The sequence below is a fragment of the Physcomitrium patens genome, chromosome 18, assembly GCF_059467195.1.
Source record: "Physcomitrium patens ecotype Gransden chromosome 18, ASM5946719v1, whole genome shotgun sequence".
NCBI lineage: Eukaryota > Viridiplantae > Streptophyta > Bryopsida > Funariales > Funariaceae > Physcomitrium > Physcomitrium patens.
This window is the reverse complement of record NC_143427.1, coordinates 12149333-12172560: the sequence shown is the minus strand read 5'-3', so window position 1 is coordinate 12172560 and position 23228 is coordinate 12149333. Positions and strand designations below refer to the sequence as shown.

The 23228-nt window shown below is 36.9% G+C and overlaps 1 protein-coding gene across 1 annotated transcript; it reads right to left on the bottom strand.

Moving 5' to 3' along the window:
* Positions 1-16114: 16114 nt before the first annotated feature.
* Positions 16115-22347, bottom strand: LOC112295292 (potassium channel AKT1). The gene is made up of 15 exons (XM_024546645.3): positions 21869-22347; positions 20767-21669; positions 20407-20622; positions 20082-20243; positions 19906-19963; positions 19436-19759; positions 19027-19266; positions 18834-18932; positions 18670-18702; positions 18381-18566; positions 18057-18248; positions 17845-17920; positions 16829-17737; positions 16575-16706; positions 16115-16468 (listed from the first exon to the last, which is right to left on the bottom strand). Exons 2-15 carry the CDS (start codon positions 20967-20969, stop codon positions 16395-16397), a joined length of 2904 nt encoding a protein of 967 aa, XP_024402413.1. The 5' UTR covers positions 20970-21669; positions 21869-22347; the 3' UTR covers positions 16115-16394.
* Between the last annotated feature and the right edge of the window lie 881 nt (positions 22348-23228).

The window sequence follows — 23228 nt, the reverse complement described above, 5'->3', positions numbered from 1 at the left end:
AATCAGGTGCATAATACATTTTCAAACAAGACAACATGTAATATAATATCATATGTATGAATAAGAAGAATCTAAAGTAATTTATGTTGGAATGTATTTCAAAACATTGCCAAATCTATTGGAATAAGTTTTTATTCGGATTTGATTTCAAGTTTACTTATTGACCCGAAAAAAAAATAAGGTTTGCCAAAGATTCTTTTAAAACATTCTTATCTTGTACTAAAAGAAGAAAATATAGCTTTTAATCAACAAAGAACAATTTTCTTGAAGCCACAGCATTTTCATCTTTAAACAATGCAATCAACATTGATTATTGATTCAACATTTTTCAAGCAAGTTTAATTAAATATATCCTCTAATCCTCTTATTTATAATATTAAGAATATTTTTTAAATCTCATAATATTTTTAATTTTGAATTTAAAAATAATCTATTCTATTTTAAGATATAATTATATATTCTAAAATATAAAATATGATTATATATTCTTCAAGCCCATCACAACTTTCTAGCAATTGAATATTTTGGATACAATAAGACTTTGGAACTAATATTTAGAGATTTTTAGTGGCCTCAAATGTACAAGGCAATTAAAGATTTTGTTCAATCATGTGATATTTGTTTAAGATAAAAAAATTCCTTATCATCAATCTTATAGACTTATTTAGCTATTATTTATTTCAAAATAATCATGGTCTTTTGTTTTTATGGATTTTATTAAAAATCTTCCAATTCCAAATTTGTATTATTCTATAATTGTGATAGTAGATTATTTTATCAAAATAATACATTTTATACTATCTACAAAATTTATCAAATCTGAAGAACTAGCAAAGCTTTTCCTTAACAACATCTATCACTATTATGGACTGCTTAAGGATATTATATTGACTAGAAGGACTCAATTTGTATCAAGATTTTAGAGAACCATTTTTTAAGATTTTAAAAATGGATATAAAACTATCTTCAACCTTTTATCTAAAAACTAATAGATAGACAAAGCTTGTAAACTAAGTTTTAGAGTAGTATTTAAGATGTAATATCAATTACTAATAAAATGATTGGAAAATTCTTTTGCTATTAGTAGAGTTTGCTTATAATAATATGATATATTCTTCTATGTAATAAATATTTTTTTACTAATTATAGTTATCATCTACAATTAAATACTTTTAACTTCTCAAAAGTTGATAATCTTATGGCAAAAGATTTTAAAAATTATTTATCTAACCTACATACAATAATAAAGATAAAATTAAAAGAAACTCAAGAATAACAAAAGATCAATACTAATGCCTATTGCAAGAAGCAACTTTAATTCTACATTGGCAATAAGGTATAGTTATTTTGTTACAATATTAAGACTAATTATCTTTGTAATAAGTTGGATTATTGTAGACTTAGTTTATTTTTTATTTTTCAACAAGTTAATCTTATTGCTTGTCAATTACATCTATCAAAATCTATTAAAATCCATCCCATATTCTATATTATTGTATTATAAGTATTTTTGCTTAAAAATACATTTGGTACTTAGCTGTAGAAGGTAAGTAACAATGCAACAATAATTCTACCAAGTCTAAAAGAGATCCTTAAATAAACTTCAAGTAATTTTTAATAATCCAATCAAATTTTAACTTATTAAAATAAATTTAAAAGAAATTATAAAAAAATATAAAGAATCTTAAAGAAATACTAAAAATAAAAATCTTAATATAATTTTAATTGAATCTTAATCAAATCTTAGATCAAATCTTGATTGAAATTTTAATTGAATCTTAACCAAATTCTACATCAAATCCTAATGAAATCCTAATAAAATCATAAATAAGTTCTAAGCTAAATCTTAAGCAAATCCTAATCAAATCCTAAATCTTAAATAAACTCTTAACAAATCTTATAATAAAATAGAACCTCAATAACTAATAATCAAATTGCTAATATTGATTCAAATTTTGTACACTTCTTAATGTCTTAATTATGAATAAGCAAAAGAAAGATAAAATGAATCACACTTATCAATTAAAATAAATGCAAGTTAATTCAATCAAGTATAAAGTAGCTTCCTACTCCAATCTAAATACTGAATTTTTAGTACCAATATCTCCTTCTAAAATTGTTGAATTTCTATAAAATTTCATCTAAACATTAAAAATTAAGTCTAATATTCATATAAAAAAATTTCACTTCAATCTAATTGATAAATTTCTAAAGATTATAGAAATACTTATTGAACTTCAAATTCCAATTTCTAAAATCTCAATCTACAAAAATCTTTATATACTTCAACTTAACCATTTTATTGACCTTAAAATTTACATACATATTTACAACTAGAAATAAAATTCATTGTCCAAATTTTATTTGCACTTATATCACAAAACTCAAGAAATCCTTAAATTTGTAAATATATTTTTATTTTTTAAATCCTAATTCCACTAAAAACATTACTAATTTTGAAAATCTTTAAAAATCTTAATATTAATTCAAACAATATAAAACCAATGACTAAAAATCTTTCCTTAAGTTTCTTTTCAAATTTACTCTCTAATCTATTAAAGAACCCCAAAGTCATTGTCGGTACATAGTTCTATACCTTGGAGTCTGATTTCAATCTAGGTTGACAATTATTCCTCTTTAGATATTAATTCTTGACTTCTTGAAGTAAATTTTTCTAAAATCTATTCTTAACCTCCTCCTACATATGTCTATGTTATGTAATTTTTCAATCTATTTTTTTTTTTTTTGTTTTATTTATGGTCCTACAAAGTAAGTAGAAGTCTATTTTATAAATAGGGAGTATTACTACTTTTTAGTTTTACTATCTTTTTGACTATTATCTATATTTTTAAGATAATTTTTTATAATATTTTAAAATAAAATCTTCTATAATATAATATTTTTTTTCCTCTCTTTTACTCATTAGCCATGTTACATCATAACATCATGTCTCTTTTTAAGCCATATAAGATAGTGAATATCTTAGAAAAAATATAAATACTACTTCTTTGTATAGAAGTGGATAATAATCAAGAATTTGAAATAGAAGAAGTCTTAGATTCAAAGCGGTACCAAAATAACATAGAATATATTGTTCATTCATGCAAATGTAATATTAATGAATGCACATAGAAGCCAATAAAGAAGCTTGTAAATGCAACAAAGAAGGTTGAAGCTTTTTATTGATGATATCTATCAAAATTAAGATAAAGAATAGAAAATCTTTGCTATAAAAGAAATAAGATCTAGAAAAGATAATATTCTATATTCTATTCTTTTTTATAATTTTTGTATATTTGTAGTACTAAAAAAATAGAGAACTACTAACTAGTAGATTCAACTCAAAAACTAACATTTGCTGACTTACCAAACAAGGCATTGTGATTGTTACAATCATTAAGATAATGTAATTAAGATGAAGATCCTCAAAAAAAACATATTCTTCCTTAAATAGATGGTAAGATATAATGTGTTTGGTATCACTACCTTAGAAGAGATTCCTAATATTTGGTGATTTTATTACATGTAGGAGCAATTTTTAATGGTATTCCAAATATTTTATTTAAAAAAAGTTATGAAGATTTCAACAATGATCAAATAAGAATATGGTCTTTTCACCTTAGTATAGGACACTACTAATGGCTAAGAGGACCTATCAACCATCTTGAAAGAGAACAAAGATTAGAGTATGTAGCATACATAATTTTCTACATCTTGAATATTTTAATATATGATGATGGCTCTTCATAGAACTCATTTCTAAAAGTAAAGATAATATCATGGAAATATATATTTATTCTAATAATTACTTATATGATTAGATAGAAGTAACTAAAAATAAATTAATTTCATAATAACTTCTAAGAAAACTTCCTCAAAGCTTTATAAATATAACTTTGACTTTATATATGTTTGTAGGTTAAAAACTTGGTCAACAAGTTAGCTATATGTCACATATGTTAGTAGCTTGTGGAACAAGCTAATTATAAGGAGCACATATAAAAAACTTTTTTTGTAAGTTAGGACATAAGTCTTATAATTTGAACACGTGTTGGAGGTTTTATAGGATGTTGCTATGAATCTTCTAATTTAATAATATATATGGAGGCAAGAATGAAGCCTTTGTCACCATTGTCAATGTCTTTCTTATTCTTAGTTTAGTTTTAAGAGTCTATACTCTTTTTATCTTTAGCAATAGGAATTTTAGTCTTAATATTATATTACTTTTGAAGTAAATATTAATTCTTCTTAAATTACATAAGAGTATTTTAAGATTCTTCTTATTTTAATTCATGTCCTTGATACTATATGTATTTTTTTTTTTTAATTTATCTTAAATTTCTTTGGATTATATAAAAGACCCAAATTATATTAGTTGATTAAAATAAGTAGATTTTGGCTAATAAATTTTAATTTAAAAAGACATGAATAAAGTCTATGTAATGATTTCTTTGTTAATAAAATGATACCTTTGTCAATTGTAATAACTAGTGGAATTTCTTGATTTGTACTTGACTTTTGTACCTATTTATTTGGTATATAGAAAAAAATAGAGGTGTAATATAATTATCTCATGTTCACGCATTCTTAAAAATAATAGTTATTTAGAGTTGTCTCTAAATTAGTCCTTTGTTGGCTAAAAAGTTTATTTATTTATTTATTTTTATTTAATAGTTTAATTGTTGTGATAGAAGCTTATTAGATTAGTATGAATATTTATAATAATAATAAGACTAACACTGATTTTTGTATTAAAAATTACAAGGACTCTTATTACTTTAATCTCTATAAAGAATTTTAATCCAAATTTGCTATAACGAAAGAACAATTCAATACAAACGACTTATATGTGCATGTAGTATTACCAAATGGATTAGGTTTTACTTTTTTTTTGAGTATAGAAAATTTTGTTGCAACAATTATAGATAATAAATGCTTCTTAGATATTACTCAAGATAGTAATTCTTTAAAGGATTTATAATTTTCTACAAGTTAGAGTAAAAACAAAAAATATGTTGATTGATGCCCACGAATTTTGACTTGCATAGGAGGCCTTGGCTTAGGATTTTTTCCTAGCTAAATATTTATTACAATAGTAGCATCTATTGGATTTGAGAGGTAGATGTAAATTTAATTTGGTAGTCTCTTACGTGAATTGACTCATGTAAAAAAAATTAACTTATTGACTATTAAAAATAAGAAGGCATTGTTATCTAGTAAACTTTTTAATTGAATTAATAAAGTAATCATGAAGTTCTATGGACCAAGTTCCCTCCATTGCACTTTCTTAAATAATCCCATCAACAAACAAAAGATTGTTGTAGATAAAAATTTAATTAGTTGATAGTTCTTTTCTTATATAAGTTTCAATGATTTGTAATATATTAGAGTTTAGAATGAAATAGAAGTTATTTGTTGGTCATTGAGAATTTTTGGTTGTTCTTCAATGATTCTAGTGTATAATGATAAAGCCATAAAAAATTAATTTAAGTGGAATGTTGACCCTCTTAACTTTTATTTGATTGACTATCTGCTTGTTTGCTTCTCCTTTTACTACTTTTTTTTAACGATTTTTCTATGTTTTTTTCTTGGCTTGGTCTAAGATATTGCATTCTGTAATTCTATGCTTAGTATCAAAGCAAAATTTGCACCTAAAAGGTAGATTGTTGTACTCTATGAGAACTGATTTCTTCTTCTTTGTAATAGGATTTTGCACTTGACTTCCAGCTCTCAACCATCTTCAGACCTGAGAGCCACACAAAACCTTGGTTCATAGGTATTGCGATCGTCTCTCGCAGATATCTATCAGAAGCCCACCTAATTCGCCTTGTCCTCCTTACTACAAATGTTGCAGCATCTTAAAACTGCTTATCTCCCCATCACTAAAACTTCCAGCAATTTCCCCAGGATTCCCCATATCCCTCTTCAGTCGCGCCACCGCAACGCACACGAACTTATGGGGCATTACCAATCAGGAAATATTTCGGTAAATCATAGGAACCGGAGACAGGCGACAACTTGCCACATGAAGAATCATTAACATGATTTGCGGGTCAACGAAACTTAGCTTGTGGACGATTTGATTCTCAGCCGCAGTATAGCTGCCCAGCTGGTCAAATTTTCCAGGTTCGGTCCAAAGGCGGAAGAATCCAGAGTCTCTCAGGGTTCCCTAATAGGAGCTTAATTTTAAGTAGTACCACATCCCTCAACACGACACTTTGGTAAATTTCTGAGCCTTTACGGAAGATTAGAATGAAGTGGTAAACGTAAATACGATTTATCTTACAAGAACCATCAAAACTTTTGATACAGCAACTCCGTACTCCTAGGTCTACGCACACTCAATGCGCGCCGTCAAAACAAAGTTTTCATCTCACCGTCGGAAAATACCCCAAGTCAAACATATGGTAACCGGAGAATCGGTCGCTGTCATGATTGCGTCATTTCTTTACACCGAGCATGACACGAACTCAAGTTCATCTTCGACAATGTACACTAGACCTTCCATGATCATACTGGGTGAGGGCGCAAGGCACCAACGAAACAGGGCGAGAAGAGATTCTTACTATAGCCTTCATTGCGGGGCTCAGAAGTGAGGCGATGGGGAGCAACGATTCTTCCATCACTCAAAGCTCCAGCACGTGGGTAGGACATCGTCGGACTAAACCACTGAGCAGCAGGCTTGAAGAACCCCTACAGATCTCATCCCAGTTTACCGAAGACCTGATCGTCGGAATTCCTTCAGAACCGCAGCACTCACAAGTCAAAGACTTTCAAGCACTTAGTGCGAGCAAACAAAATAACACCAATCGCGGCCCGACTTCGGGTGCTAGAACTGCGAGTAAAAATCTCATGTTAATTTCAAACAGTTCCTCGGACTGCATTATGAGGGTGAGTTCTGTTCACCCACTTGAGATCGGGTTCATATAGTTCACTGCAGAACATTGGCAAACATGTTGCGCGAGAAGCGTCAGGACTTGCCAATGCACGCAAACCCCTCAGAGTTGACAATCCGAACCACCAAGACTCCTACGATGGTGGTCACAGTGGTACTCACGGTGCATGCAAGCTTCAAGCCCGATGTGCGATGCAGGGCACCCGTTGCTAGGAATTACATCTGCCAGAAAGCTGCACAACAGACGACAATGAGCCCGCGCTCTGGGTCGCGAAGACGTCGCCCCTCCCACCGCAGCGGCTGGACGAAGGGTACATTTACCAAAGCAAGTCCAAGATGAACCCAACCTCTGGTATCCAGTCCGAGGGGGCCATCCAGTCAGCTGGCAGACTGTTCAAGAACCATTTTTCATCTGTGAATCCACTGATCCTCCCCGTAATTGAACTCTCCACAAACATCTATGAAATGACGTGTACCACAAACGTTCCATGGCAGATCCGTACATCTTGAAAGTACCGTGTACCACAAACGTTCCATGGCATATCCGTACCCCTTGAAAGTACAGTCTCCACGAAGTTCTACCTATTCTGACAGATGTCTCACCAGTGCTGGACTCTGGGCTGGTGTCATCTGGCTCCTCGGCCAATGAACGAGCGGATGCCGAATTTACCACCAACCAATGTGACGAAGTCGGGGGCCGAAGTGCTGCAGCTGGATTGGATCAAGTACGAACTCTGGAAACGTCGATGCTTTAGCGGATACCTACAACTGTTCATGGGGCGGAAATGCAAGGTAATGCTCCGCAAATCCATCGACGAGATCTCTGGTCACGCTTTGTGTGTTTGACCCATTTCGTTATTACGACAGTAAATTTGGAACATTTTGACGTTCTGCGCAACTCATTCATTGCTTTAGACTGCTGAAACTGTGAACACTGTTTGCTGGTCTGTGTCAATCTCTCTGCAGTTAGATCATAATAGCGTCCGTGTTCCTTGCAATTAGCTATTCTATTGTGAATGATTCCCATGGGACTCTGATTTGTTAGCGGGGAGCACCATCGATACCAAACATCTTGCAGTGCATCTCTAAGTTCGAAGGTTGTAAACAGCATTCACGCCCCAAATGTTGACTGCTGACACCAATCACCATGCCAATACGATTCTCAACCATGGGTGTGAGCAACGCGAATTGATCATCACCAAGTACGAACAGAATCTGAACATGACACGGTCGCAAGTCTCAACCGTCCTACATACATCGGGCAGCCTGTGCGCAAGCTCATTGAGGCTGGACAAGCACAACGCTCGCCAATGAAGCGCAGTTGAACGGAAGTGCGACTTGGATGAGAAGAATAACATAGCACTCTACGGCGCACTCATAATGTCACAATGCCTGGATCCACTCTCAAACATAAAAGACAAGCTGAGATCCTCCACCTCTACTGAGGCTTCTGCGGAGGCTAAAGAACAAGTTTCGGAAGACCCTCAAAAATCTAAACGGTAGGTCGGATCCCGGTTGAAGCAGTCACTAGGCAACAGGCATGGATACAACCATAACACAACTTCTGTTCCTATGGCGGACCTCACGTTGCTACATGTTACACGTCACATTATGGAGCTAACGCTCAACCCATCCATGGTTTACCTGAACCTCGACCGACAAAGCACACGCCGCCATGTCAATAAGGCCTTTGACGACTCGGATTTGGAGCGATGGATGCGCATTCACTGGCATGGCAAGTGGACGACAAAAGAGCACCGCGTAGGTGTTCAGACCATTTCTGCAATCATTACTTTACATACCTGATTCACAGATTTTTCCACAAACCCCAGGAGCGTAATATTCTACCACATGCAGACTGGTTGTTGGATGAATACATCCAACATATTCTACATTACATTCATTTGTAGTACCAAAAGGATTTCAGTCTATAAGATGGCTAATTGTGTTCGAAAGTAGTTAGTTCGAGAGAGATACAGTTGTAAAGTGTTATCGAACGAGAGATAGAATACGTTCAGTATTAGATTCTTGTGACACTAAATAATTGTATAGAGTTGAGTAAAGAGATATTTTTGTTATATACAAGTGTTCATTTGCAGAGTGAGTATAGAATATCAATAGGTTATGGGCCTACACCCGCGTGTACGCTGCGATGAATACATTTATATAGTTTTTTCGCTTCTCTGATCTCATGAAACTTTTTGTACAGTATGGATTCGATAAAAGTTTCTCCACTATCTTGTTCTTGATCTTTGATTCTTGATTATTTTTCTTTACACAAGATTATTGTGATATTTACTATTATACATGGAGTACTATATTATTTCAAGACCAGATTCTATTATTCATATTATAGAACTCAAAATAAACAGCGTAAAATCAAACTAGGTTCCACATTCTAACTTCATACTCCTAATTGCTTTCTTGTTTATTTTCTTGATTGTGTTTTTCTATCCTTGCTCTGTTACTCTTTTTTACTTGACTCTGTTTTACTTGTTTCCACTTTATATTTATGTTTTCTATTCAATTTTTATATCTCAACGGATCATGGACAAGCATGATAAAATTCCTATTATGTTCCACAGAATAAATTTTTCCACATGGAAATATCATATGGAAATAATCTTCAAAGCAAAGAAGGTGTCACATGTTGTCAATGGACTTGAAAAGCAATCTGTTATTCAAACTCTTCATGCTTCTTCTAACAATCAAGTTTTGTGTGATACATGGGATGAAAAAAACGCAAATGCTAGAATGTTCATAAGCAAGTCAATATTGTAGAAGATTTTAGGCAAGTTGGCTGGATGTTCCACTACGGCAATAATGTATCCACTCTACTTGAAGAAAACGCCGAACAGTGTATTTGCTCTTCAGGGACAATTTTTTGAGTACCACATGCAATAAACAAATGATATTTCATCACATATCCAAAATATTATAAAATAACTACCATTCTTGCAGATCTAGGTCACACGGTTCCACACAAAATGATTCTATTAAAGATTTTGTATAGCTTACACACAAAATGATTCTATCTAAGATTTTGTATAGCTTATTACTAGGCTACAGCAGCATCATAGCTGCTTGGTATAACGTACTTGAAGACTCACAGACTGTTGACAGCTTGGAAGAATGCCATTTTCGACACAAAAGTGTAATCTGAAGGCAAAGAGGCACTAACATCAAAAATGATTATGCATTCTTTATACACTTTGCAGTCATTTCATCCCATCCTATCAACAAGAAAGAACAACAATTAAAAGATATCAATTACCTTCATGACCTCAAAGCAACTCCCATGACCTAGAACATTGGTTGGCAGATTGTCTCAAACAACATCAAAAAAAATAGCAAAGAAAAGACCCTCAAAAACTTAACTGTGGTTTCAACAAAGCTAATTTGACAAAAAGTTTACAATTAACAAGCATATCCATAGAAGAATCATCTTCATGAATTGACAATGATTTTGCATTTGTTGTAGTATCAATAATTCATAGCCAAGCTTTACTAGCTAATTCTATTGAAGATACATAGTTTGCAGACAACAGCATCAGCAAATATATAATTGATAAATATGAATGATTCATAAAAATCTATCACATACTCAAGGGTGTTTATACTATTCAAATTATAAAAGATACTAAACTATAGATTTGAAAACGAGGAGATATTGCATGATTTATGCCAAATCTTTACAACCAAAAATATAGGAAAAAGTTGTGAATACAATAATTTATTTGTTGAATTGCAAAAGTTGTAAATACAATAATTTATTTGTTGAATTGCACAATTAATTACCAACGAGACAATAAAACATCCTATAAGATCTGATTTGGAATTAAATCTTCCATGCATCATCATCAAATATTTAATTCATTCTTGTGGATTTATATTAACAAACAACTTCAAAGTAAGCTTGATCCAAAAAACCATTGAGCATATTTTGTTGGCTATTTTGCTACTAATTGAGCTTATCATTTTTGGATACCTTCTATTAATCATGTAATTGAAAGTGCAAACTAATGCATTGATGAGACCTTCAATAACTTTACAATTATTTTTCTACATGTATTAATATTCTTATTCATGCTTCAAAATTACTCCTGCATTTTCAAAATCAATGCCATATATCACTTTTGGTATAAGTTTATGACATTTCACCATCAACTCAAACTATTAATTGGTCTGCATTAATATTAAATTCACCTTTAGAATTAGCAACAATAGAAGTAACTTTACAAAAATCTTTTATTGTTGATTCTAACTTACAAAGTGAATAAAATTACAACCTCATAGTATAATCTTTTTGATTAGTAGGAGAAATAACAAATGATATGCTAAAACTAGTGAAAAATATTTCTTTATCATCTATGTATGTTCTTTCTTTGATAGAACCTATGTACTTGACTTCTAAGCTAGAGCTATCCCCAAATAATAGATTCTACTATCAAAGTAAAATCATACAAGAACTTTTATTTATAAGACCACTTATAACTTTCAATCTCAATTCCACAAAGAGTAACAAATATATTTCACCTTTTTAATTTGTAAGCTTAGAATCTCTATTTTTAAAATCAATCACTTATTCAAAAGAAATGCTTATATCATTAGGCAAATATATTCTTGAACTACAAACCTATATTGAAGCTATATCATTTTTAGATTCAACATATTCGCAACAAGCAATGGACCGTTGTTGTATTGTAGTTTAGCTACCATGTAAAAATAATGCACATATATAATTTATTATATATAAGCATTATAATAATATATAATTTATTATATAATGTAATGATAGCCATGTTATTAGATTTTAGTTATTTACAAAATATGATTTTATTACTAATTTGAAGTAGTTAGTTTAAAAATATTATTATTGAGATTGATTTTATGTTGATAATAATTTTTATATATTTAAAGCCACCTTTATTAGACATTGGTGATTCTTGAAATCTTGTTTTTTTTCTAATATTTGATATTTAAGTTACATACTATTCAAAACTTATTAAAAAAATGATTAGAGAAGGATTTATGTATAAAAAAGAGTAGTTGAGCCAACCATATGGATGAATGGGGATAGATGATAAAAATCTCCATTGTTATTGGCCAAAGTTCATACTCAATGGACTTCAAGGAGGCTGCATAAGGTCTTATTAGAAATTAGGGTTACTCTTTTGAGGCCATTTGAACTTAGGAGGCTAGGATCAAGAAGTTTAGGTTTTTGACTATGGTTTTGGTATAAATTTTGAGTGCTTAGGAGTTTTTATGATAGAGATATAGGTGCTCAAAGTTAAGGTGTTGATTTTGTATCTGTTATCACTCTTTTGAATATAATATATACTTACAAAGAGTAATAAATAATTGGTGATTGGAATTAGAAATAATATTTTTTTGGCTATACTTTTTACATATTTTTTGATGAATTCTAAGTTAAAATGAAGGAGATATAGGAAGATGAAATCAGCACTTGCAATCTAAGAGCAATAAGTAATCCGATTTACTAATGATTGTATTTTGAGCTATATCTTGAGAAATTTGTTAAGAATTTGGCTAAAACTCTCAAAAATATGTAATATCATGCTATTAAATTTTATACACAAATTTTGTGGCATTTGGATTTTGGAATTTTGAGATATGGAAAAAATAGTACTTAGGTACTTATAAATTAGGATTTAGAGTACCTGCTAGGATTTCTAAGATACCAAATGATTGGAAATAGATTTATAGTTTATTCTACATCACTTTTGTGCTTCTTCACTTTGGATTATAAAAAGCCCATGAAGTGTCAATACTTGCTAAATTCATGCAAAGCTCTCAAAATAGAGTGATCTCATTGTCCATGCAGTTGATGTTCTATATTGCCAAGGCATGGATTGTTTCATGTATCCAATACTTATAACTCAACCAAAAATTAGTTATGCTTTGAATAAAGTGTCTCTTATCTAAGAATGCCTCTAATAGAGTCATTGGATAGTGGTGAAGACGATCATGTCATATTTAAAATATACTAAGAATCATGATTTATATTATAATGTACAAAAACCACTACTCAAATTGATTGGATACGCAAATGCTAATTTTGAGGGTAACTTAGGTGATGGAAAAAGTTGTATTAGATTTTTTTACACACTTGGATCAAAAGTTATTACTTAAGGAAGTCATAAATATAGTTGCTTAATTATATCCACAATAATTATTCAATTAGTTGTTCTAGTTGAGTCTACTAAGGAAACCACATGATTATACACATTATTATAATTCTTTGATGCCACGTAAGAACTCCCAACTATGGTTTACTATGACAATCAAGCTATACTGGCTTTCATTAAAAATCATAAGTATTACAAAAGAACAAAGCACATCAAAATCAAGTAATTTTTCTATTTGTAAACAATACAAAAATAAACTCATGGATTTCACATACATCTATACACATCAACAAATAGCAAATATCTTAAGAAAAGCTTTACCAAGAGATGTTTTTTGAAATTACATGCTCTACTTGGGCTCAGACAATTCCACAATAATGAGTAGAAGAAAAAGTAGAATAGAACATTCTTAATAGAATATATCTGAATGAGTGGAAGTGTTGGATGAATACATCCAAAAATATCCTACATTACATTCATTTGTAGTACCAAGAGGATTACAATCTATAAGATAGCTAATTGTGTTCGAAAGTAGTTAGTTAGAGAGAGATACAATTGCAAAGTGATATGGAACTAGAGATTTCAGTATTAGATTCTTGTGATACTAAATAATTGTATAGAGTTGAATAAAGAGATATTTGTGTTATATACAAGTGTATATTTGCATAGTGAGTATAGAATATCAATACTAGTCCCCAATTATGCAACCGGTGCGCAGGCTTACAGGGACCAACCTGAGTATCAAATGGACATAATCTTCGACTCTCCTCCCTGAGAGAATCAACTTGCACAACGCAAGTACCATCTGGTGGAAACTTGGGCGAATCAGTGCATGGTTAGTCGCACAACTATTCACTTGATTAGTCGGGTCATAGTGACCTACCCACGTTGTTTGATTCGGGCATATATGCCCCTTGGAAATGCTTGTCAAGTGTATGGCGATCCTCACCCATGTGACGATCGACTACTCGGCCTCTGAGCTTTCTGACCCAAACCCACGGTTGACGGTATCGTAATCGCCACAGAGCATCCGTCAGTTCATGACATGCATTTCTTCATTACCAGGAGTGGTTGAACCCTGGAAGTCCTGTCTTCTCCAGCGAGTCAAATTCCGCGATCGATTTCCAAACTCCCAGAAGTCAAACACCTGACATTGCTCACCGTCCGCAAAAGTCCATGTCAACGAGGTCTGAGTTACTGCGATTAGATATGGTATAAATCCATGAACGAGCTAGGACAGATCACAAACGAGTCATAGAGTAAGCTCTCTCGCTTTGAGTCCCTCTGCACTTTCTTCACGGGATACGCGTTCCCTGAGGTGCAGCAGTTCTTGTTAGGTTCAAAATCGAGATTAAAGGCATCCATCATCCATCTGCCATTGGCACATGCACGAGACTGCAGCCAATTACCGCTGTCTTTATCAATCGACCCCAAGTAGGGGTCCCGGTGAAACTGGTCCCATGGAATACTGCCTCATGATCTGCAGCTCACGGAACGAGGCTACCAAGGGCTCTGGTTCTCCAGAGTCGACTCTGTCGCGCAGAATGCAGAATGCTGTGAACTGCACAACTGTGTCCGACGCTGTTGTGAGGATCGGGGACAGTGGCGCTGAATCGGAAGGGCGAAATGACCACATTGTCAGGGGCGCTTTGGAGCTTGATCACCTGGATCCCGAGCCCAGAGAACCAGACATTACATATCGGTGCCCGAAGTTCCCGTGCCCGAAATGCCACCTCGGACGTGAAAGCACTCGAGGTCCTGTCGGCGTCGACAAATTTACGTCCAGGGGGCTGCAATCGTCCCCTGGATGGAGCGCTCACAACGGCGGGCGCAGTTTCGTCTCCCACAATTACCACGCCGTCGAGTATGAGGCATAGGGGTTCTGAGTTCTGAAGCATACTGCCGCAAGTTCACTCTCGCGGCGTCGTAGGCGGCGCGTGATAGTCCTTGACGGGGCAAGCACCTCAGGGTACCAGGGAACAGCATATGCGGCAGAAGTGAAGAGGCAACGAGTGTGAAAAATGGTAGTAGGGTGAAGTAACAAATCCAGTCGATTCACGAGAATCCGGCGTAGTGGATCGTCGATCCTGGCACTCGTGCATGCATCCTTGTTAAAATGCAGTGTGCGTGTGCTTCAGCAACGCCGGCTTCGGCTTTGTCAGAACCTGCAGTGTAGAGCTGAATAAGTGCACTCTGTTGTGCACACTCCTTGACAGTTCTTTTGTGTGTACTATGCACAAATCAATCCTGGAGGTACCATTTGAAAGTCAGTTATAAACGATTCTTTTCTTTGAAGATTTCCGTCATTTTTCTGGAAAAGTGTTGGACAGTAAGTCAGTCAATTTTGTATGGATAGTCTCGTGTTCCTGTTTGATTAAGGTTTAATTATCTTGACTGTTTTTTCATCCGTCTGATATCTTGTTGAAAAATTTGATCTGATGATGGCCTATTGAGAAACTAAGTTGAGAAAAAAAAAAAAATGTCTAGATACCCAGATATTTACCTTTCGCACAATTTATGTCGAATTGTGGTAGAAAAATCATTAATGAGTTCATAATCTTCTTATAAGATTAATGTGTGCAATCAAAGGTATATCTCAATTTCAAAATATAGAATTAACTCTATCAGTTTTGTATCTAGTTTACTGTTTACACTAATTTTATCTGATATAATACGATGAGACTAAATTAGTATAAACAATAATCAAGATACGAAACTGTATGTTTCATACTACTGTTGCTATGTTTATACGATTTTTTCTGGAACGGTTGTATTAAACATATAATTCCAACATTGAAAAGGATTCATCTGCATGTCTCAATGCTTGACTGCCGAATACAATCAGAGTCTAACCATTGGGCTGAGCGTTAATTGCTCAAAGCTGTGCCCGAACACAGTTCTTCGCTGTGACAAGTAGTGCTACGGCAAAAGCTGACCGGTGGGCTGACACGATTGTGTAGCACGCTCGTGTTGGAGACAATCATTCAAACTGTAAAGATTCTATTGAGCTACTTGTAGACGTTGTTTGTGGCTGCAGTGATCATAAAACTTTGACGAGTCAATGCAAACCTGCTTTGAAGACTAGAGTTGATAACCATTTTATTATCCTTTCTTACGACATGTCTATCCAACCACACTGGCCCTTGGAATGTGAAAAGTGCAGTGTGAACCATTTGTTTAGAATTTGCTTCCCAAACTAGGTTGGTTTCTGCATTCAGGGTGAGCAGCCCTCTAGAAACCTCACAGATTACGGACATTATTCAACGTCTCCTGTCCTTTTCAACTTCGTAAAGTCTTGCAGGGCTCGAAAAAGATTTGCATTACATCCAAAACATGACTAATGTGTGATGCTAAGGCGCCTTCGAAGCGGACAAGGCTTGAATGATCGATTGCAAGCTCGCAACAAGCTCGCTCGTATCAAACTCTGCACATGTGAATCAGGGAATTACAGAGCAGGTTCAACAATTGGTATGCAGTTATTCCATAGTATTTCATTCTTAAAGCAAGATAGTGGGTGAGGATCGACTTACCTTGTTTTTCAGTTCGCGCTTGATCCTCGGAGATCACATACAAGTGTTCATTGTCTCGGACGACCGCGATGTCGTCCACCTCCGCCGCGTCCTTGTTGACTACTTTGGTTGGCTGGTTCTGGAATTTAGCGTCTGCAATCGTGGGAGTAAGTTCATAAGGAAAGTGTATAAGAAAGATTAGTCAAAGTATACTTGATTTTAAAACATCGCCAGTATTGTTGTAACATTGTTACATCTCGAAGTCTAGCACGTACTTGCAATCTCCAGAAGTTCGGCAATGGAATTCGGCAAGGTAATGAGCTTCCCGACTCCTGAAGAGAAGCCTCCTTTGCTATGCGGATTGTAAGGATGAATCGTTACACGCTTAAAAGAAGGTGCGTCCAGAGTTAAATTGGACTGAGGCGCGTTTGACGTATCAATATCTCCAATAGTTCTCTGTCGTCGACCCCAAGGATTGATATGCAACTGTTGCAAGGCTTTGTGTCCCAAAGAGCCCGCACGACGCCCTCGAGCGGACTGCTTCTGCATCAAAGTATTGATCGCTGGGTGTTTCTGTGAGTTTCGACTAAGAGCAGATCGTTTGGGCCGAACTGGTGAAGTATCAGGCCGAGGAAACAGCTGAAACTCGACACTGTGGGTTTTTTTCAGACGTGGGAATGCAATCGCATCATTAGCTAAGATATTGCTGCCACTCCCATGAGGCGATGTCTTCGGAGGCGTAGCAGGGTGAATAGTATCCTTGCTTCCTTCAGTCAATGTTCCAACACGCTCTCCTGCATTCTCGACTTTCATACATAAAATCATTTGCTTGGTCAATATGGGATCATCAACGTTCTGTTCCGCTAGTTGAAGTGGCGACGGGAGGCCGTTGCTCTCCTTATTAGGGTCGGCACCCTTGGAAAGGAGAAACTTCATCATATCCAATTGGCCATGCAGTACAGCTACATGAAGAGCGGTGAGGCCCTCGTCGTCCGCCTCGTCAATACTGGCGCCATATTTAAGGTAGTCCTCGATGAGATCCACATTACAGTCTTGCACGGCCTGGCCCAAGAGCTGCCCCTTGTCGGCGTTTTCCAAAGTGGCTCCATGCTCCCATAAAAGCTTAACCGTTGTCGGATCCCGGGCAATCAGCGCTTCTACTAACGGTACTTTCCCGTCCACATCTGTACTTGCGCCATGGCCATAGCGTTATTCATACTCGAGACAAAATCAGCACTCTAACCAGCTGTGGTATGAAACTTTGAACCCTAAATCTAAGTTATCTACGAACCTGCTTGGTTAGCATCGGCCTTGTGCTCCAAGAGCAGCTTCACACACTCGAGGTGGCCCTTTGTGGATGCTATGAGCTGCTCACCACTCCATCCAAACAGCAATGAATTTAAGAATCCCACCGATATAAGGCAAATTCACTGCTGTCACACTTAGTTCAAGACAGTATAAGTATGTAAGGAGTTTATGGCGGTGGGTTCAATTGCACCATACCAAGGGTGTGCGACCACTGTAATCGGCTTTGTTAGGGTCCGCGCCACCCTTCAACAATTGTTCCATAACCACTACATTTCCTCCTGCAGCCACAGAGCATAAACTTATCGACATTTCGCCTCCATCCGCTAGGAGCGCCTCTATATCGGACGAAAGTTCCTCAAATCGTGGATCGTCCGACTCCCTCAAACGCTGCAATCACGACAAAACCTTCACGTTTCAGGTCTCACCTTCACTTCCAATTGAAACCAGAATCCAGTTACCTCTATAACCATGTATCTTCTTAATTGGGAGTTTTACATGTGATCTGAGATGTCACTTTACCTGGAGCAGATTGTCCACAATTCTTTGCCCGTCCTCCTGGAATGACTGCACCACATTCATGAACACGGAGCGGTCTAGCCGCAGGAGCTGCGATAATTTTCGACTCCTCACAGTGAAGGGCTGAGGCATATAGCACAGCACGCCAATCTCACCTATTACATCCCCCGTGACGGCAGTGAACAAAATCTGACCACGTGAGCAACAAAAATTCAAAAAATCCGTTTAGTACCATCCGCATTGAGGACCACAGTCTTTGTAATGTAAACAATCCAAACTGACAGACTGTTACCTGCTCTGAAGCATCCTTCATCGTTATAACGTCCTGCAATACACCAACAAAGAGCCTTCAAACTCCAACTAAGCCCATGGAGACAAGAAGTTATATCAACAAGAGATAGCACGGCCATAACTCAAATATTTCAAGACAAGGGTGAGGCATGGCAATCAACTCACGACTGAGCCATTAACGACAATGTAGAACTCCGAGGGCGCCTCGTTGAAGAGGATGATCTCCTCGCGCGGAGGGAAGTACTCGGCCTTCATTTCAGTAACCTAGATTCACCACCATCTCAACTAAGCATTCCACATGATCCATAATGTAACGGACTGAAGGAGCTGCAATTTATCAAATGGGAAGTGTACGCACCAGCTGAGTAAGAAAGTTGTAAGAAGTGCCGTGAAAGAGGTACACTTTCTCCACCGTTTCGAGAAACAAGTATTGAGCGATGGAAGAACGAATGGCTTTGGGAAGCACCGCCATTGTACCTTGCTGCTGGAAGCTGTCTGTCTTGAATTTGAGCTGCATGTGGGCAAGCATCTGCTCGTGTAGCTTGAAAGGCAACTGGTTCCTGGTGGCGAAGTCTGTCACTGCTTGCACAGAATCACGCTGTTGATCACTCCAACATATGCCGATTTAGACAAAATGTCGAGGGGATTTACCGGCGTCGTCATTTATATGTGTATATATATATATATATATATGCATACATACACACACACACACACACAGTATTAAAGCAGCTCCAGACTGAAATCACTAGCTGGTAAAAACTTACAAAGGCTCGGGTGCGTGCTGTGAGTTGTGTGATTAAGTTGGTCATGTTTCCAATGATGTAAGCGGTTAGGGCTAAGTTCATCAACATGAAAAAGATGTCGTAAATCATCTCCCCTTGGTTAACTGGGTGCAGATCGCCATACCCTACAGTTGTGAGCGTCGTAATCGACCAGTAGATGCTGGTCACGTAGCGCGTCCAAAGCGACTCCTCTGGGAAGTTGGGCAAGGTCGCCCCCAGCCATGTCTCCGCCTCTTTGTGTGACGGGTGCCGCGCTGCTAGCAGATAGTAGAAACAAGCAGCGCAATGACACACAAACACCGTCACCTGCACCCATCAAATACCATTCAAAATCAATGCATGTCGCTTAAGTTCCTCAGAGTCATAACCAGCAGCATTAACCTCACGGCTTCAGAGCCCAACCCCGCTGCATTGCGCACACAATTTATCAACTTTTCGATAGGCAAATTCACCAGAAATAGTTTGATGCAGCGGATCCAGAAATAGCTGAAGCGCACATCCTTCTCAAACCTGCAACAAAAATGAGCTTGCAAAATTAACATTGATGGTTACTGCTACTGCCTCGGAATGTAAAATCTTCTTGTTTCCAGTGAGTACTTGCACCGACTTACAAGAGTTAGGCTCGTACCTTGCAAACATGGCACTAACTCGGCGCAATCGCCAAAGTCTGAGCATATTGATGAGACTGTACGTGAATCCTGTTCCATATTTCCCTGTGAATACCAGAGCAAGCAACCCGAACGGCACAGTCGACGCTACGTCCAGAGTGAACCATGTGCTTGTCAAGTATCTGCCACGGTTCGGGCCACATATCTTTAGACATGAAGTATGATAGGCTGGCATCTTAACTTACAGCAGAAAGCTTGCTATCCTGATTAATTCAATTCAATGCAATGAGGTATTGAATAAATGGGTAGGTTGTGAGAAAGCGAGCAATTGATGCACAAACTTACCTTTTAGCAATTTTCCTAAAACTGTCGACCATCAAGTACGTTTCTGAGTCAAGGTAGGCAACGAAGAAGGTCAAAATGATATCAATTGCAAAGAATCCGTTCACAATCATGTCCGCGGTAAAAAGAGCTCCACGGGGATCCTCGATGAATCCGAACTCGAAAGGTGATACCCACGCCGAGTAGAACACCAGCAAAATCAACCAGTTACACCACAATCTGCACATTCGGACACTTAACCACAGTTTATTCCTCGGTGAACCCGTACAAATATCTAAACACAGATTACTTAGGTCCGCTAATCATGATTATTAGAATCTTCGATTAGATAATTAGACTTGAAAGAATGCATAAGCGTATTACCTGTATCGGTGATTGTGCGGGTGGATAACATATTTGTTGAGGACAATGTTACGGCTGCTGATGCTAGCTCTGCTGCCAAGCGCAGGCAGTATGCCACTGCTATAAGCGTGGCTTAGAATGTTGCTGCTGGTGGAGGAGTATTTCCTCTGGAGCTGCTTCTTAATCCCCATAGTCACCAGAAACTTGTTAGCCAGTTTCTCCATCTTTGCAAGCTCGCTCACCACGATCAGAGTGCGCCAACTAAAGTAATCAGATGTATTAGGTTTTTTAGACGAACAGCGTTAGCGCTGCACGGATGGCCCGGTGTTCGTGGGCACTAGCTTCCAAATGGAGGTTTGGGCGTGGGCTGAGTCTTGGACGTTGGATTCCGCAGTTTCTCTACTCTGGCATAAATCGAAGTGAGAACAAGATCCGGCTACACATATCTGCGTGTTATACATCTTGTCGGAAGTAATGGATTGAAGCTGAGAAAAAGAATCACACTTCGGAGATTACAATTTCAGTGCTTTCCAGGAGATCATCAGCGGTATGGTGAGCCAGTTGAGGATAACCCTATCTAGCTGGGAAATGATCAACAAGACCCCGCGTGACGGTCGAGCCGCCGATTCATGAAAATTACACTTGAACACACCCGAAGGTCCGAATCAATCGTTGCAATGAGTTGCTTTGAGAGATTGCCAGACACATGAGTAAGATAACGTCCACCCAGCGGTCATGTACTAATATTCACCAGCCACCGAACCGTCACTTTACAAGATTCCTGAGCCCTTAATTATGCGCTGCAAGTATGTGTCCAACACAAAAGCTCTACCGCCGGTTTCGAGGAGTAGGCTCACCACCGACTTCATATCAATCAGAGTCGCAAGCAACTCAGACTCACCACCTCATGACATGTATTACCACCTGCAATATGTCCAAACTTAGGCTCAACCAACAAGCAAGTCACAAGGGAGACAAACGAATAAGCTAGTAGGAGGCGTTCAATACGACAGTATCTTGTAGTATTGCAAGCATAGAATATAGTCTGCACATTAACCGTTGTGAAGAAGCTGCACAAACTCAACTCAACGGAAACTCAACTGAATTCAAGTGGAGGGCTTACCACTAAAGTTCCAAAGCTCCTGAAACTCCCGAACACTAACTTGACCTACCGTATAATCCAGAAGCCTGGGTTCCGACGACGTGAGTCCAGCTTAGAAAGCGGCGACAACCTCAGGTAGCAGACGCGAACTTATACTGCATTGGTGCGGCGAGAGAATTGTATTCTAAGAATCATTGGCGTCGGCATCGCGGCGCCCAATGTTGGGTTGGAGTAAACACATTGAAACCACTACACTGCCAATCGCCTGCCACCAAGGGGAGCAAGATGACATGGCCATTTTCAAGGACAAGCAAGGGATTCACAGCGATGACGACTGATGCGATGGTGAAAGTGGTGGCAGTGGAGTTCACGAGGATAAGAAATGAGACAACCCGCATCTGTTGCAGAGTGAGGAAATTAGTGATGACAATAAGTATCTTTTGTTTGAACTACGATTACTTTGACCAGATCCTGAAGATGCGGCATTTCGAGAATGAACTCAAGAGAACAGATGCTTTTCTTTCAGAATGATCGTTGACTAATTCGTGACGATGCACTCCTGGGGAGCAGATTTTTCTGAGGTTCTCAGCCGATGAACCAGTCTCAACGTCTTTTTCTCAATTAACTTTGTCTTGCTCGACACTCAGACAGCTCGTGGATTAGTGAGCAAGTGAGCAAACTAGAATATGCCTTGATGGAATGCCTGTGCCAAGTGACTTCCGAACTCTAACGGAATTAGAATATCATTCTTGGTCAGAGTGACGTAATGTGGATCTGAGACAAAAAAATTCACCCTTCTTGATCGAAACAAGCTGCTAAGCCGAGCAGTCACAATGTTGTGTAATGGTGCCGAGTGGGCAACCTAACATAATACGTATCTGAGAGAATACACGTGTGCGCTTTTATCAGAGTCTATCTGGAAAAGATCCCCAGCACGGACAGAATTTAGTCAGAAAAACCATGCGGAAGAAAGAGCACCCATCGTAACACTGCTTTGGCACGACAACACCCGATCTACCACCAGCTGAAGGTGGATTTCAATAATCAGTATTGTGAACACTCTTTTTTAGCAGAGGTAGATGTTTGGTAGGGCAGCCAAGATTCGATGAATTCCATTACCAACCGCAGCTTATTGCTTGGTCCACGTTGACTCAATTCTTTACACTGACGCAATTTTGAATCGGCAATATGAGCGTATAGCTTATTTTATAATAACCGTGCCCGTTCCCCTTCCATGGATCTCGAATCTAGTTTGAGGACTTCGAAACCTCACTTGGATTCAGATTTCAGTTTGTAGCATATCTAAGGCTGATTGAAATGCACTTAATGTAAAATTAGCGGATCTAGATGTTCTTCCCTTGCTGTACACTACTTTCTTCTG

Bases quoted from the DNA above. Each gene is read 5' to 3' on its own strand.
- LOC112295292 (XM_024546645.3), bottom strand. From the start codon at position 20,969: ATGGAGAAACTGGCTAACAAGTTTCTGGTGACTATGGGGATTAAGAAG. The intron at 19,760-19,905 runs GTGAATTTGCCT...TGATGGGTGCAG, and splicing joins GCTGCATCAAACTATTTCTG to GTGACGGTGTTTGTGTGTCA. The intron at 18,567-18,669 runs GTAACAGTCTGT...TCACGTGGTCAG, and splicing joins TGAAGGATGCTTCAGAGCAG to ATTTTGTTCACTGCCGTCAC.